The 16,183-nt window shown below is 35.1% G+C and overlaps 1 protein-coding gene across 1 annotated transcript in view; it reads left to right on the plus strand.

Annotated features, from left to right (window-relative positions):
* LOC125671402 (uncharacterized) overlaps nt 1-16,183 on the plus strand; it is a 139,343-nt gene that overhangs the window by 115,266 nt on the left and 7,894 nt on the right. The window contains exons 150-165 of the mRNA XM_056163272.1: nt 1,187-1,369; nt 1,662-1,796; nt 3,147-3,332; nt 6,641-6,772; nt 8,059-8,244; nt 8,799-8,936; nt 10,197-10,382; nt 10,828-11,145; nt 11,285-11,413; nt 11,579-11,761; nt 12,297-12,443; nt 13,154-13,336; nt 13,709-13,831; nt 13,972-14,292; nt 15,503-15,709; nt 16,137-16,183. The exon at nt 16,137-16,183 is cut by the window's right edge and continues 106 nt beyond it. Of these exons, the coding sequence (XP_056019247.1) occupies nt 1,187-1,369; nt 1,662-1,796; nt 3,147-3,332; nt 6,641-6,772; nt 8,059-8,244; nt 8,799-8,936; nt 10,197-10,382; nt 10,828-11,145; nt 11,285-11,413; nt 11,579-11,761; nt 12,297-12,443; nt 13,154-13,336; nt 13,709-13,831; nt 13,972-14,292; nt 15,503-15,709; nt 16,137-16,183 (2,804 nt within the window). The remainder of the gene's footprint in view (nt 1-1,186; nt 1,370-1,661; nt 1,797-3,146; nt 3,333-6,640; nt 6,773-8,058; nt 8,245-8,798; nt 8,937-10,196; nt 10,383-10,827; nt 11,146-11,284; nt 11,414-11,578; nt 11,762-12,296; nt 12,444-13,153; nt 13,337-13,708; nt 13,832-13,971; nt 14,293-15,502; nt 15,710-16,136) is intronic.

Genomic DNA, 16,183 nt, shown 5'->3' on the forward strand with positions numbered 1-16,183 from the left:
TGACAGTAGTCTAAATATGCTGTATGCTTTGAAATTTATAAATATGTTTTAATGTAAATGTATTTTCAAATTCTCTTTAAAAAATGAAATATTGGTGTTAAACTCTTGTAGCCTTTTTTCATTGAATGTATTAATGAGAGTTATGTGGTTATTCAGGTGAAGTGACTGCAGAATACCTTTACTAAATGATTAATACTTGTAACGTCCCCGTTCAAACGAAGTCCTTAAGGACAGACCTAGTGTCAAATCCTTCACAAAGTACAATTTCAGTATTGTATCATAGTTTTGAGTTTTATGTCATTTTACATTGAACATATTCCTATAATGTATTTCTTTATTTAAAAAAAAACTTTATTTTTTTAATTCTCATTTCCTATACTAGTACAGAGAAATGCTATATTGTTATAATCAACCTTGATGAGCCAACAGTATCATCAAATCAGTTACTTAAGGTATTCCATGTATAATGAAAGGATAATGAACAATTTTGAAGGATTTAGATCAACATAAATGTTTATTGTTAAATAATGATGAAAGTGAAGCAGATGAAATTCACATGAATGGTAAATGATTAGAAGCTGACCTTTTTGCACTTAAGACTTTTTGGAAGAGTTGTCTGCCCTTTGTAAAAATAAGAAAAAATCTAATTTTCTAAAAATGTGTGTGGTCAATGATTAATTTTATTTCATATTTTCACTAAGAGAAAGTGTTTGTAACTTTCTACCAAGAGATTTATATGAAAATATAATTTCTTTTTCAAATATTGTAATAAAACATGCTTTTCCCATATACTTCAATGTTAAATTCTATGTGAAATAAATCAAGCAGTAAACAAAATTTTGAAAATTCCTATGGTGGATTATTTTTATTTGATGAACCCTTCAAAATGATACCATGATTACAAAAATTCCACCATCCATTTATTAGATATGAAATATGGTCATTATACATGGAATACCTTAAAGTTAGACAACAGAGATGATGTGGCCTGGAACGTGCTGTCCACTGATTCCAGTGAATTTGTTTACATAACGATTTGATACTCCATGAATTTGTTTTATAGTTTTGTACTTCTGATGATAATACGGTACATGTATTTATAAAAGCTTGGTACAATTTGTCGTAGTTTCGTACTACAGCTGCAGTATATTCTCTTAATTTGTAAAGTTTTTCATACCATTTCTAGGTGAGAATCCAAGTAATTGATGATGCTTGGCCAAACAACCCAGAATATGGTGTTCTGACAGTACTGGTGACTAGAAACCGACAAGGCCCACAGCTGACACAAACAGCTTACATCGAAAATATCCTGGCCAGTAACCCTGTAGGGTCCACCATTCTTACCATTGGGGCTTCGGACCCAGATGGGGTTAGTTAAATCAAGTCCTTGATTGAGTACTTTTTTCCTTGGAATTTGTATGGTGTATTTCACAACTCCATTTTTCTGTTTTCTTTCTTTGTATCTGGTTTGTGGATCAGAGAATGTAGTTTGCCCCCAATAATAGCATGAAAATACAAGCTGTTAAGATAATATTCTGAGTTAGAGCTCAAATATGCTGGCATTAGGGATTATACAACAGTGTTAACATAAATAGGGTATCAGTTCAATTTTTTTAATGCTGTTTTGACAAGCTTCAAACAAATCACTTAAAATTTTGAAGGACAAACTGGTATTTGCCAGCCGTGGAACTGAAAATGACAAGAAGTATTTCTACGTTCATCCAGAAACTGGGGCTGTCATTCAAATTGGAGATTTGACAGAATTGCCAGAAAAAAATCAGATAACAGAATTTCGGGTATGTATCATCATTGTGAGCGACGACTGGCTTTCAGTCATTTTCCTCACAGAGCTAATCTCTCTATGACAGTAGATCTGCCATAAACATGGAAATATAATTGTTTTTCAGTTTTGGAACAATTTCATTCATCTATGTTGGTATTGCATTGCGATACATAGTCAACAACTCCTACCTTTTTTGCATGTAAATTATCAAATTTAGACCTATTAACCAATATTGCTTTGAAACGTTTAAATTTTTATGCTCCATGAATAATATCAGAAGAGCATATGTATTCACTGTTTTGTCTATCATTACTACAGTCACTTGATCTCGTTGACAGGTGCGGATCATCAGATCAAACTCGACGCTTCACGTCTCTTGTGATCTGATGATCCGCACCTGTCAACTTGTCTTGATCCAACTCTTCGGATCAAGTTACTCTAGTAATGATATATATATATATATATATCTCAAAGGTCAAGGTCCTTTAGGAAAAATCACTTAGATTAATGATATTTAATAGTTTTAGCTTTTTACAAACTTTCTTGTAAGATGATGAAAGATTAATTTGATCAGACACAAATCATTTTTATGGCATTGAAATATTAAGTAAGATGGGTGTGACTGTATTGTAAAGCAGAACATGACACTAACAGTTGTTTAATCCATGTTTGAATATACATTGACCCTTGGTCACCATATTATTGAAAACCAGATTTTCCCCATGTTGGCTTGTGTAGGTTTTTGGTCTAGATCCTTGGTAGTTTTCTTTTTGAAATCAATTGAATTACGTTGCCCCAAAATGGGGAAAAAATAGATTGATAAGAAATACACAAAGTTACCAGTGAATTCTAACAGTGAGATCAGTGAATTTGTTTGAGTATTAAAGGAACAGCTGATTTTTCTCTTGATTTCTGTGTTAACCCCATGATAAGAAGTAACTGTGAACTTATTTACTGATGCCATTTTGCAGTAAATACATTTAAGGTAGCTCACTACACTAAAGCTTATACTCTTTATGACACTATATTGTCACATAATGGCGATTTAAATGTTTTGTGAAATTATTTGTAGCGGTCGATTTGTTTGTCTATCATTGTAGCTCAGTGGTTAAGCATTGGGCTGGTGAACCGCAGATCTTGAGTTCAAATCCGCCAGAGTCTTTTGTTCATATGTGTTGAAATAATTTGTTCGAAAATCATATTTTTATCCAAATTTGCATATTTTCTGCCTTTTTGGCAAAATTATTATATATCATCATATCTTTTATGATTAAATCAATTCATACTGATTTGAGAAACTAGTTCAGGGTGTAGTCAGCCACCTTAATGAGAATTTGGCATAATTGTTTTGGGGTTTTTTCAGTTCAATGTTGATGTGTCAGACACGCGGCAGCCCACAAACACTGCGACCGCCTCTATAGCCATCAATGTTACTCCAATGCGAGGTCCACCAGTATTCAATCCCTCTTTCTACGATGTTGATACATCAATTATGACACCTGTCAACGCTTCAGTGGAAACTATCTCAGCAGTGGATAATGACTTACAGGTAAAACATCAACATACTTTTCGAGGGGAGGGAGGTATTCTGGTGATGATTTTAAAAGGAATCTGTGTAGATTTCCAAAGTCCAAGATTGTTTTGCATACTATTTTCATAGTAACCAATCAAGTTAACATGCCACACTTCAATACATTTATAGTGGTACAGTATAATCTGTCTAAACCGGCTGTGTGTGGTTCCACAGAGTCCGGAGTGCAGAATGTTGACAAATATGAGAGTTGCGTCCCTTGTATTCACTGTCTATGTATACTTGTGTAATGATTGCTAACATTTTATTATATCACAAAAGAATTCAAAATGTAAAAATATAAATACATATAGGAATGTGTCAGTGTTTTATCATTGTGTTCTTTTGAAAAAGTTTCAAAGTTTTATTTAACAGTTTAAAATCTGGGGATTATTTGCACACTTTTCTGTTGGTGAATTATCAATTTTCTCTACATCATCGCCATCCTGAAGTGCTACATTATATACGTTTGTCAAGTTTGTGTTGTGTTCGTCTAAATTTGTCTTTCCCAGCTTTTGTCGTAAATGTCTTTACTGGAAATATCGCTTTCAGCTGTCTCAATTTGTGAAACAGAAACTGATGTCATACTGAGTGATCGACCGGACATGGCGAGTCGAGCTAACATAACTGTATCATCACTGTCCGACTCGTCGGAGAGCTCGGAGAGGTTCACTCTGCTTTTGGAAAACATGACTGGATTGTTGACGATTTTGTTTCATTCCAAGAATGTATCGAATTTATCGATTAATTGAACTTAGTCTTTTAATGTCAGTTCTCATCTCTGTCCTTATGGGGGAGGCCGGTGCGCCATTGCCTCGTGCGTGATGCTGTCATACTTGAAAAGTGGAACCCCCAAAAATCGGGTTTTATTTTAAACTGATGTCGACTCATTGCCAGTTTAAATCTTTTTCTTACTTGAGACACCCTTTGTGTACACCGCGTGTGATCGACCGAATACCGACAAGTTGGTAATCGTGGGGTGGCTGATTTAAATACGATAATTAGATCTAATTACGGGCAGTTGGGACCTCGTGTAATCCGAATACGATGGACCATGAACATTAGGTGGGGGGAGGGTATCAGGAATCAAATTAGGATAATTAAAGCTAATTGATAGCAATTTGGACTGTGCAAGCCGGCCGATATACAGAATACACAGTATCCAGAGTACAGGGAATTATTAATAAAACATTTGTTAAAGAAATGTTAGGAACTATATTTTGTGACCGGAATTGACAGAGCACCTGAGTACCCAGAGGCCGGTTTGGACAAATTATACTGTATTATTGTTTGGATTTTCAGGGGGTAAAATTTTTGAATTTAGGGGGGGAAATTGCATGTTTGTGGGGATATCATGGTATAATTGTTGTTTGGGGGGGGTATCGTGGTATAATTATTTTTTGTGGGGATATCGTGGTATAATTGTTGTTTGTGAGGATAACGTGGTATAATTGTTGTTTGTGAGGATATCGTGGTATAATTGTTGTTTGTGGGAATATTGTGGTATAATTGTTTTTAGCCGAGTTGCAACAAAGTTGAACTCTGCTATTGGTTTGGTGATGCGAGCGGGCGATTGGGCATCAACAATTGGTTTCCGGATCATAACTCAAAAAGTTTACAATCTAATCAAATGAAACATAAATATGTTGTTGGGTACTAGGTAAGGAAGACCCCTATTGATTTTGGAGAAAATTGGTCAAAGGTCAAGGTCACAGTAACTGAAAATTTCAGGAAAATGGTTTCCGGATGATAACTCAGAAAATTTAAATCCGAATCAAATGAAACTTTGATATATTGTTGGGTACCAGGTAAGAAAGACCCCTATTGATTTTTGAGAAAAAAGGTAAAGGTCACAGTGACCGAATATAGAATGAAAATTTTAGAAAAATTTGGTTTCCGGATGATAACTCAGTTTGTTTAAATCCGAATCAAATGATACTTAACGATATTGTTATGTACTAAGTAAAAAAGACCCCTATTGATTTTGGAGAAAATAGGTCAAAGGTCAAGGTCACAGTGACCGAAAATAGATTTAAAATTCCAAAAAAATTTGGTTTTCGAAGGATAACTCGAAAATTTATAATTTGAATCAAATGAAACTTAAATATATAGTTGGATAGCAGCAAAGCAAGGCCCCTATTGATTTTGGAGAAAAAAGGTCAAAGGTCAAGGTCACAGTGACCGAAAATAGATTGAAAACTTCAGACAAATTTGGTTTCTGGACATTAACTCGAAAAGTTTAAAACTGAAATTAGTTCTTCACAATTATAAATATGCCACATAATTCCTGACTTTACAATGTATCCCATACAACTCAGCTTATGCACCCCTGGGTGCATATATTGATTTTTTGTGGGAATATTGTGGTATAATTGTTGTTTGTGAGGATATCGTGGTATAACTGTTATTTGTGAGAATATCGTGGTATAATTGTTGTTTGTGAGGATATCGTGGTATAATTGTTGTTTGTGGGGATATTGTGGTATAATTGTTATTTGTGGGAATATTGTGGTATAATTGTTGTTTGTGAGAATATCGTGGTATAATTGTTGTTTGTGAGGATATCGTGGTATAATTGTTTTTTTGTGAGGATATCATGGTATAATTGTTGTTTGTGGGAATATTGTGGTATAATTGTTGTTTGTGAGGATATCGTGGTATAATTGTTTTTTTGTGAGGTATCATGGTATAATTGTTGTTTGTGGGAATATTGTGGTATAATTGTTTGTGGGAATATTGTGGTATAATTGTTTGTGGGAATATTGTGGTATAATTGTTTGTGGGGATATTGTGGTATAATTGTTTGTGGGAATATTGTGGTATAATTGTTTGTGGGAATATTGTGGTATAATTGTTTGTGGGGATATTTTGGTATAATTGTTTGTGGGGATATCGTGGTATAATTGTTTTTTTGTGAGGATATCGTGGTATAATTGTTGTTTGTGGGAATATTGTGGTATAATTGATTGTGGGGATATTGTGATATAATTGTTGTTTGTGAGGATATCATGGTGTAATTGTTGTTTGTGGGGATATCATGGTGTAATTGTTGTTTGTAATTCATGGATATCTCTGTAAAATAACAACCATCAACAACAAAAATTAGGTCCTCGGGGAAAAAATAAACCATTTAGCAGTTTTTATAGTAGCTGTTTAGCTGTAGAAGGCTTGCATACGCTACAGACCTACTGTCTAATCCTGATTCTACATAATGAAATGCTGTTTAAATTGAACTGTTTACCTTGAAGAAACTATTAGTACATTTCTTGTCATGCCATCCATTTTAGGGAAGATTGGTGCTGAATGTGATCGGATTTTCACCAGGCACAGATTACTTCTGGATGGATCCATCTTCAAGTTTTGCTTCAATTCGAGTAAAGAAAAGGTTATTGGACAATCCCAGTGTTACGTCCTATCTGGTCAGTCTGAATTTTTCGCTTACAAATAAAATTGTAGAGAAAATGGATAGTCTTTAACTTATTAATGCATAGTTTACATATATATAGTAAATAGACTCAATTAGTTTGATCTAACCATAGCCACCACTGCAAGCATTGGGTAAATGTAGGGTCCAAACACTGGGTAAATGTAAGGTCCAATGTAAGGTCTGGTGGCAGTCTGTCCGTCCATAAACTTTTAACATTTTCAACTTGTCTAAAATCATTGGGCCAGTTTCAATCAAACTATGAATGAATTATCCTTAGGTAAAGATGACTCACATTTGTTAAAGTGCATGGTCATGGTCTCTTCAAAGTGGATATAATCAAGAAAAGGTAAAAATAGGGTGGGGTCACTTAAAAATCTTCTCAAGAACCACTGGATCAGAGAAGTTGAAATTTACATGAAAGGTTCCTGACATAGTGTATTTGTTTAAATCATGGCCCCAGGGGGTAGGATGGTGCCACAATAGAGGATCAAAGTTTTACATGGGGATATATAGGGAAAATCTTTAAAAATCATCTTCTCAAGAACAACAGGGCCATGATGAGTCATATTTATATGCAAAAAAGGTAATGCAGATTGAAGTTTTCCCCCATAGGTACCACAATAGGAGATCAAAGTTTATATGAGAATATATAAGAAATTAATCAAAACAAATTCTTTTCAAGAGTAACAGGGCCACACTAAATCCTATCAAAATGTAAACATTCCTAAGTTAGGTTTTTATGTCCATGTCACTTGGGGGAGAGGGGTATTGTTTTTGTCCAGTCAGTCCAAAATTTGAGCCTTGCACATAACTTTTGAATGGTGAGTGATAGGGCTCTCATATTTCATATGCACATTCCTTGCGACAACACCTTTCTTTTGGTACAAAAGTTTTAAACCTTCTGAAAAGTTTTTAACCTTGTGTCCTTGGAGTTTGACCTATTTTTAAGAAAACTTAACCTAGGTAATATCTCTTGAACTATTTAAGGTAGGGATTTCATGTTTTGTAGCTATAGATTCCTTAATATGGCAAAAAAAATTCCATTTGATGTCACGATAGTTGACCTTGTGACCCAAATATCAAAACTTTAGCTGAAACTTCAACCTTGCTCATATTTTTTTATTGATAAGTGAAATATACATCTTTCATATTGCAAGTGTGCATTCCTTGTGACAAGAACCCCCCCCCCCCCCTTCCATGATTAACTGTTTGTAACCCAACTTCATAACGGTCAGATGTAAGTGAAGCAGTTTAGATTGTAATCGTTTGTATTTTCAGCTGTTAGTGGAAGCTTATGATGACAAGTACCCAGACGATAAATCGTACGCTTCTGTAACAATTAACATCCTCAAAAATGTCAACCCACCCGTCATCAGACCTTCGCAGTTGTCCGCAACTGTTCATGATTACGACCCACCAGGAACGTCTGTTGTTGATGTCAATGCCACAGATATAGATGAGACGGTGAGTTACAAAGAATTCTGGGTATTCTGTTTAGGAGTCTATCAAAAGTCGTCACTGGACATTGGATTGCTTTTATTAGCATTAAACTTCATGGATGGCATCTCTATGAATTATTTGTATTGATAGCAAATCTTGTTCACAAGAGTAAACAACACAATTGAATTTAAGGAGGTACTCTACATCGTCATAATGTCTGACTTTCTTTTAAAACATGGATGAAAATATAAATATCAGCAATATTTGTCTATCATTGCTCAGCTGAGTAGCTCAGTTGATGAGCATGTTGACTGCTGAACTGTAGATCGCAGATTCCAGTCCAGCAAGGCCGGGTTTTAATAAAAAAATTTCAGATTGCTTTCTACTAAAACTGCATTTTTTGACTATATAAAGTAAATGAAATTTGAAATTTTTCAATTTCAAAATACTGTTGCACATATCCTTTACTTTTCATCCATATCAAATTTCTTTGATGTAGCATTCCTCCTTAACTCTCATCGAATAACATTTCTGTAACATTCAATGTTAATATTGGTATTTTGTGTGCTTTACCTTAGGGGCCAGAAAAAACACTGATTTACTCTATAGAGGATGGAAGAGATGCCACTAAGTACTTCAGCATTGATCCCATCACTGGGTTAATATCTATAGACACTACACTCTCAGAAGACACTGCCAGACCACCAACTTATGTGGTATGTATTATGTAAATTCAGCATAAAGAACTTTTAAGGTAGTATAGCAACATCATCATAATAGCTGATCTCCTTTTGAAACACAAAATGTGATGCCTTTATGATAATTAATCATTTCCTTGTCTATCTGAATTTTATTGCCTAACTAATTAGCTCTGGATTAATATGTAAGGTTACTGATATGCAGATCCTTCCAGAGAATTGGATTTTTTACAGGTTTTGGGGGGTTTTTTTTAGCTCAAACTTTTGCTAGTTGGAGTAAAATCTAAAGTTGATTACCATTGTTTTTTCCCTAGAAATGTCACTTTTTAGTGCTAGTGTTTTCAATTTTAAAAATATTGAACCCATTGGATAACATGATTTATTTTTTTACCATTATTACTAAATAAAATGAATATGTAATGTTTTTCAATGCACTCTGTGTGCAGGAAGAAAAATTGAAATTGAAAAATATTCACATTCTCAAAAATTTGGAGAGTGATACATTTTTGATATCCTGCTTTACATATATCACCAACTTTTTTCTATATGAGAGAAAATTTAACACATAAGATGATTTTAGAAAGCTGTGCAATACATTGTTCATTAAAGTAAACTTTGCAACTTTTGTCATATGCCTCTTATGACAAGCAAGGGGTACTGAGGACCTGCTCTAACCAGATCCCCCCTCAGGATTTGATTTTGTGAAAGTTTTAAAGTACATCAAAACATACCATAGCATGCAACATTGTTGCTTGTTGCTAATTAAATCCACAAGTCAATTGAAATGCTCGAAATAATGCCATAAAATTCAAATATGATACATGCATTTCTTCTTTTAAGCTGTTATTCAAATATGATACAGAGAATGTATTGATTGACTTCTTACCACAGTAATTTGCTGACAAGTAAATTTTATGTTTTAGTTGACATTGAGAAAACAAACTGTCTATTAAACAGAGGTATTTTATTGTACCCATTCATTTTCAATTTCATAGAAGGCCTACAACTTGAAGTGCTAGAATGTAAATTTTAAGATAGTATTTCTGGTTGCTGGTTGTTGGGAAATGTGTCCTAATAGCAAACCAGATTATACAAAATAAATTGCATATCCTAGTTTGTATTTGACCAATCAGAGACACTGGGATACATGAGGAATGAAATTATTCATACTTTGATCACATTTATTCTAAACCAACAAAAATTATGTTTAGTACCCAAAAAATAAATAAATATTGAATCACTTATATCTAGCTAACAAAATAAAATCTTTGATTTCAGCTCCGAGTGCTAGTCAGAGACACCAGTGCGAATCCCCTGTCTGCCACAGCCACAGTGACAATCAATGTGAACAGGAACACGAAACCGAGATTTATTGAACCTGCCAAATTTACATTCAGTCCCTCAGAAGCAGTCAGTGTGTATGACTCCTTATTTACCGTGTCTGCCACTGACTCAGATTCACCGGTAAGTATCAGCAACTTATCAATCAAGTGCATCAAAACAGGAAGGTTTCATTTGACTGCTCGCCAACAAATTTCAGAGAAGCATAAAATCATAAAACCATCAGAGGCAGACCTGCAAATGACCTTTATGGTCATATCACAAATTTCAAGGTCATTCTGGATTTATGACTTTAAAGATTGTCAGGACCTTATTGAGCTAAATTTTCTGTTAGATATAGATATCCAAATCTGTATTTTAAAAAAGTAGTCTTATAACATTAGGCAAGTTAGGAATCATCAGTCTGTTTAATTCATTCTATTAATAGTTTTCAGGAGAGAATGTTGGCACCAACACACTACTAGCACTTTAAAATTTTCCTTCCCTTTTCTTGAAGTTTGCATGACTTCTAATTGGGATAATCTAATAAAGTTTGCAACTTTCATCAGATGACATTTTTATTTGACAGTTGCTACTGAACGGACAGATAGAATTCTATTTTGTGGGACCAGAAGCAGCTAGTCGAGTGTTTGGCATTAATCCAGACACCGGCAGTATCTTCCCTCGTGTCAGCCTGCGAGATGTGAATCAAGATCAGTGGACCTTCACAGTGGGTGTTAGAGACAAAGGAATTCCATCACTATCGGTGGAGACTCCAGTCACGGCTAATATTCAGAGAATTGGAAAACCAGTTTTCCCCAGTACAAGATATGATGCCACTAAGAATGAAAATGATCCCGTGGATGAATTTGTTATTCCTGTTTCGGCATCTGATCCCTTGCAAAGCGTGAGTGTTCTGCTATTAGTGTTTCCTTGTATATATATCATGAATAACTATTTGTTGTTGATTCCATTCCCAATGAAACTGAAATCATTTGTAAAACTCGATAGTGAATTATAATTTCATTTTAAATTTTTAATGTCAGAGCACTCTGGTATATGAGATTCGAGGCGATGGATTGGCTGGGGAATACTTCAAGATTGGAGCTGGTGATGGAGTCATTAGAATCAATAAGTCTCTCTATCTGGATGACAACAAGACGCCAACATACAGGGTACAAAGTCTCTAATGAAAACATACTCAGTCAGAATTATTTTAAGCTTTGCTAAACAAAAAGTGCAAGCAGTTATTTATTTATCATATCTGTCAAAGTTGGAAAAGATTACCTTGTAATAATAATAATTCATCTTACTTTCTTTTTCTTTTTTTCCCCCATCAGATTCGAGTAGTGGCGTACAGACAGTCTGACCCTGCACAGATGGCTGAGACATTTGTATACGTTCTAGTAATCAGAAATCCTAACAGACCAATCTTCTCACATGGAAATCTACAGAAAACCATTAATGAGAACACAGCCATATCTTCATTTATCATCAGTGTCAATGCCACTGATGCAGATCAGGTAAGGACACAAATGTTAAATTTGATAAATTGAATTTATGAATTTTGAGGGAACGTTAAAGTTGTAGCCATATTGTCCTTGATATCCAATCAATAGTAGAATTGAATTGAATATACTTCTTAATCAGGAATGAAATACTGTCGAACTAACTACTGTAAACTCCTTATTTTGCGCAAGTACTTAATATCGCAAAATGATTTGTATATGTCAAATTGCGAGAACATAAATTTACAAGTGCTCTGTTGATCAAGAATCTTTGCATGTGTTTTAGCAATATTAGAATAATAGTGAATAATTTTAATTCCTAAGTTATGCTTCTCATGAAATTACGTGATAATAAATCCTCACGTATAATTAGGAATATACAGTATGAATTGCCTATAATTCTGTGTATAGTCTGAACAAATGTTGGGATGGGTTTTTTGGCTGCTTAGGAGAAATTTTTAGTAAGATTTTTTCAGCATTCAAAATTTACCGTATTTTGATGAAACGTAGTAACACTGAACAGTAATATTGTATGACTACTTCATTTCAGGGAGAGAATGGTGAGATTGTGTACTTCTTCAGCAGTCAGGAGTCACAACCAGTTTATGCTGCCAGCTACTTCTACATCAATCCAACAACTGGAGATATCACTCTTTCTGCTAATCTACGCGGTGACCCCAACACCCCTCAATACCAGGTCAGGGATGCTGATCAATATTATGCTGGAACACAACACACACACTCACACACCCCAAATAATACAGTAAAATTGTTGATTTTCGTAGGGTTTTAATTTTGTTGTTTTCTGCATGTGTGCATACCCACAAATTTAAATCGCACTGAACAGAACTATCGTACAGAATGATTTAATCTTACCATGATAATACAGTTAAGATACAAATGACAAACGGAAAACTTGATTGTAACTTGAATTGTTTTCTTTGCATAAAACACCAATCTAAATAGTTGCATGCATATATTTCAATCATGATAATTTGACCCAACAAAAATAAATGATTTTTAAGCACTGCATGTGTCTATATGTCTAGTCAGAATTTTTTTTTTTACTTATCTTAATTTGTGTGTTTCTCTCTCTCTCTCTCTCTCTCTCTCTCTCTCTCTCTCTATATATATATATATATATATATACACACAAAGCACTAAAATGACCAACTGTCATTTTAGTGCTTTGTATGATTTTTTGTCTTTGACCTTGTATCCATATTGTGGATCCGACACTTATAGGTATCAGGTGTTATTGGAACTTAGTGCTTTTATATATATATAAATATATATATATACATGTATATATCATTTAATAGATAATTTGTTTGTTATGTTTCATTTTAAAGAACCATTGACCATTGTCACTAGACTTTCTGTTCAATTTGTGGATTTGTTTTTCAGTTGCGTGTTATTGCCAGAGACAAGGGAGTTCCAAGTCAGCAGTCAGGCGTAACCGTTACCATCACAATAGAGAGAAATCCACATCGCCCCGAATTTTTACAAAGGACGTATGAGACAGAAGTTAATGAAAGTGCACCTATCGGTCGGTCTGTCATTAAGCTTGACGCCCGGGATGATGATGGAGTAAGTAAAAGTTCAATTGAAATGAAAAAAAATTCTGCAAAGATTTGTTAAAGTAACCGTGTTGTACTGTATGTTAAAGTAACCGTGTTGTACTGTATATAAAGTAACCGTGTTGTACTGTATATAAAGTAACCGTGTTGTGCTGTATATGAATTGATGATAAAGTGTAATATTGCCCTTGTTTTCAATTTTGAAAGGCAAGAACAATGGGGTTTATACAGCTGATTAAAGTGCTTCATTTGTCAGAAAATTGTTGAAAAAAAATTCAGGAAATGACACGCAATCCACTGCATGGAGCTGAAGAACTGTAACGTCAGTCAATGTTGATAGGGTTATCTTCTCACAGCTTTATGTTTAATGTATCTTTTGCAGGATCAAATTACATTCAGCATCGTTGAAAACCCACCAGCCTCATTGTACTTCAACATTGATAGTAACACTGGGCTGATCCGAACAGCCACCACCCTGTATCAAGATGACGCCGACAAATATGTGGTAAGATTGTGTCTGGTAATGTCTTATGATCACAGTTTCATTTTCTGGTAATGTCTCGTCACCTTAGTGAGTTTGTGACTATGCCGTACTTATATGTTATGAGTGATTGACTTTATAATTGCCAATCCCGATACTTGTAGCTTCTGGTCACTGCCTCGGATAGAACTCTGCAGGGAACAGCCACTGTAACCATCCGAGTCAAACGAAATGTCCACAAACCTGTGTTCTCAAACCCAAGCTATGCTGTGACGATCTCAGAGTATGAGAGCCTCTATGCCGTTATTTATCGTGTCATTGCTAGTGATAATGATGATGACCAGAGCAGTAGTGGTATTTTGAGGTATTCCATCACCAACAGCAATCCTATATCTGCCAGTCCAGTGTTTATCGTCAGTCCCACTACTGGAGAAATTCAGCTGGCACAGTCTCTGACCAATAATGGGACACGGAATCAGTACAATGTAAGTCATACCAAGAACTAGTCCAGTGTAAGTCATACCGAGAACTAGTCCAGTGTAAGTCATACCGAGAACTAGTCCAATGTAAGTCATACCGAGAACTAGTCCAGTGTAAGTCATACCGAGAACCAGTCCAGTGTAAGTCATACCGAGAACTAGTCCAGTGTAAGTCATACTGAGAACTAGTCCAGTGTAAGTCATACCGAGAACCAGTCTTGTGTAAGTCTTACGGAGAACCAGTCCACTGTAAGTCATATGGAGAGAACCAGTCCACAGTAAGTGATACGGAGAACCAGTCCACTGTAAGTCATACTGAGAACGAGTCCACTGTAAGTCATACGGAGAACCAGTCCACTGTAAGTCATACGGAGAGAACCAGTCCACAGTAAGTGATACGGAGAACCAGTCCACTCTAAGTCATACGAAGAACCAGTCCACTGTAAGTCATACAGAGAACCAATCCACTGTAAGTCATACGGAGAACCAGTCCACTGTAAGTCATACGGAGAGAACCAGTCCACAGTAAGTGATACGGAGAACCAGTCCACTGTAAGTCATACGAAGAACCAGTCCACTGTAAGTCATACGGAGAACCAGTCCACTGTAAGTCATACGGAGAACCAGTCCACTGTAAGTCATACGGAGAACCAGTCGTGTAAGTCATACGGAGAACCAGTCCAGTGCAAGTCATATGGAGAACTAGTCCAGTGTAAGTCATAACAGGAACCAGTCCAGTGTAAGTCATACTGAGAACTAGTCCAGTGTAAGTCATACTGAGAACCAGTCTAGTGTAAGTCATACCGAGAACTAGTCCATAAACTTAATTATAGCATATGTGAAGTTCCAGTATCTCGTTTGTAAGAACTTATGAATGATTTTCAATTCCTAGGCGGCAATGTGGTTATCTTATTGAAAGAGTTATATTTTGCTAGACAATTAAGTAACATCTATGCTAGTTTTCAACATTTCTCATTTCCTATTTTGCAAAGTTTGAATAGTGCATCATAAGAAACAATATCTGTGTATTCCAATATATTTTACGGTTACCATGTACAAAAACGTATACACACAACGTTGTTTGTGTGTATACGTTTTTGTACATGGTAACCGTAAAATATATTATACTTGGAATACACAGATTCTCCACAACTTTTGTCATATGCCAATTAACTATTTATACCAAAACTGTTATGCATTTTTTTTTTATATTTAGCTTACAATCATGGCCAAGGATGTATCAAATAACCCTAAAAATGCAACAGCGCTGGTCACTGTTAACATTGTCCGCAATCAGTATGCACCGGTGTTTGAACAGCAAGTGTACAACAATGCATCAGCAAGAGATTTAGACAGATATGGCATATCTATACAAAATGTTTCAGCAGTAGATGATGACAGAAATGTTAAAGAGAGTGCAAATGTAAGTATTTTAAAGTGTTTTCTGTATTATGTATACTGGGATAATACTACTGCACCCATTGCCCTTTGGGCCAAATGAAAATTGGGGTAATATTAAAGCAGAAAAAGTTGATATCAAAGCATGTAATTGCCCCAACTATTTTATAGAGATTGTGAAAGTAACTTAGGATGAAAATATTCCAGGATGTTATATTTTACAGTAAAAGTTTGGAGTTTATCTTTTTAAGCTCAGCTGTTTAGATTGCACTGAAATAAGTGTAGATGATTTACGCTGTACAAGAAAGCAGGGGGACTTTGCTCCGTGTGGGAATCTCCCTTCTCTCTATCATAGCTTAATTGTGATCCTCAAAATTGTCTGTAGAGATTTTATGTAATAGATCTTGTTGGAAGATATATGTTATAGGTTATAATTCTTGTCAATTTTTCAGACACCGAATGCCTTAGTGAGTTATTCTTTGTCACCAAATATAACCAT

Source organism: Ostrea edulis, chromosome 4, assembly GCF_947568905.1.
Source record: "Ostrea edulis chromosome 4, xbOstEdul1.1, whole genome shotgun sequence".
NCBI lineage: Eukaryota > Metazoa > Mollusca > Bivalvia > Ostreida > Ostreidae > Ostrea > Ostrea edulis.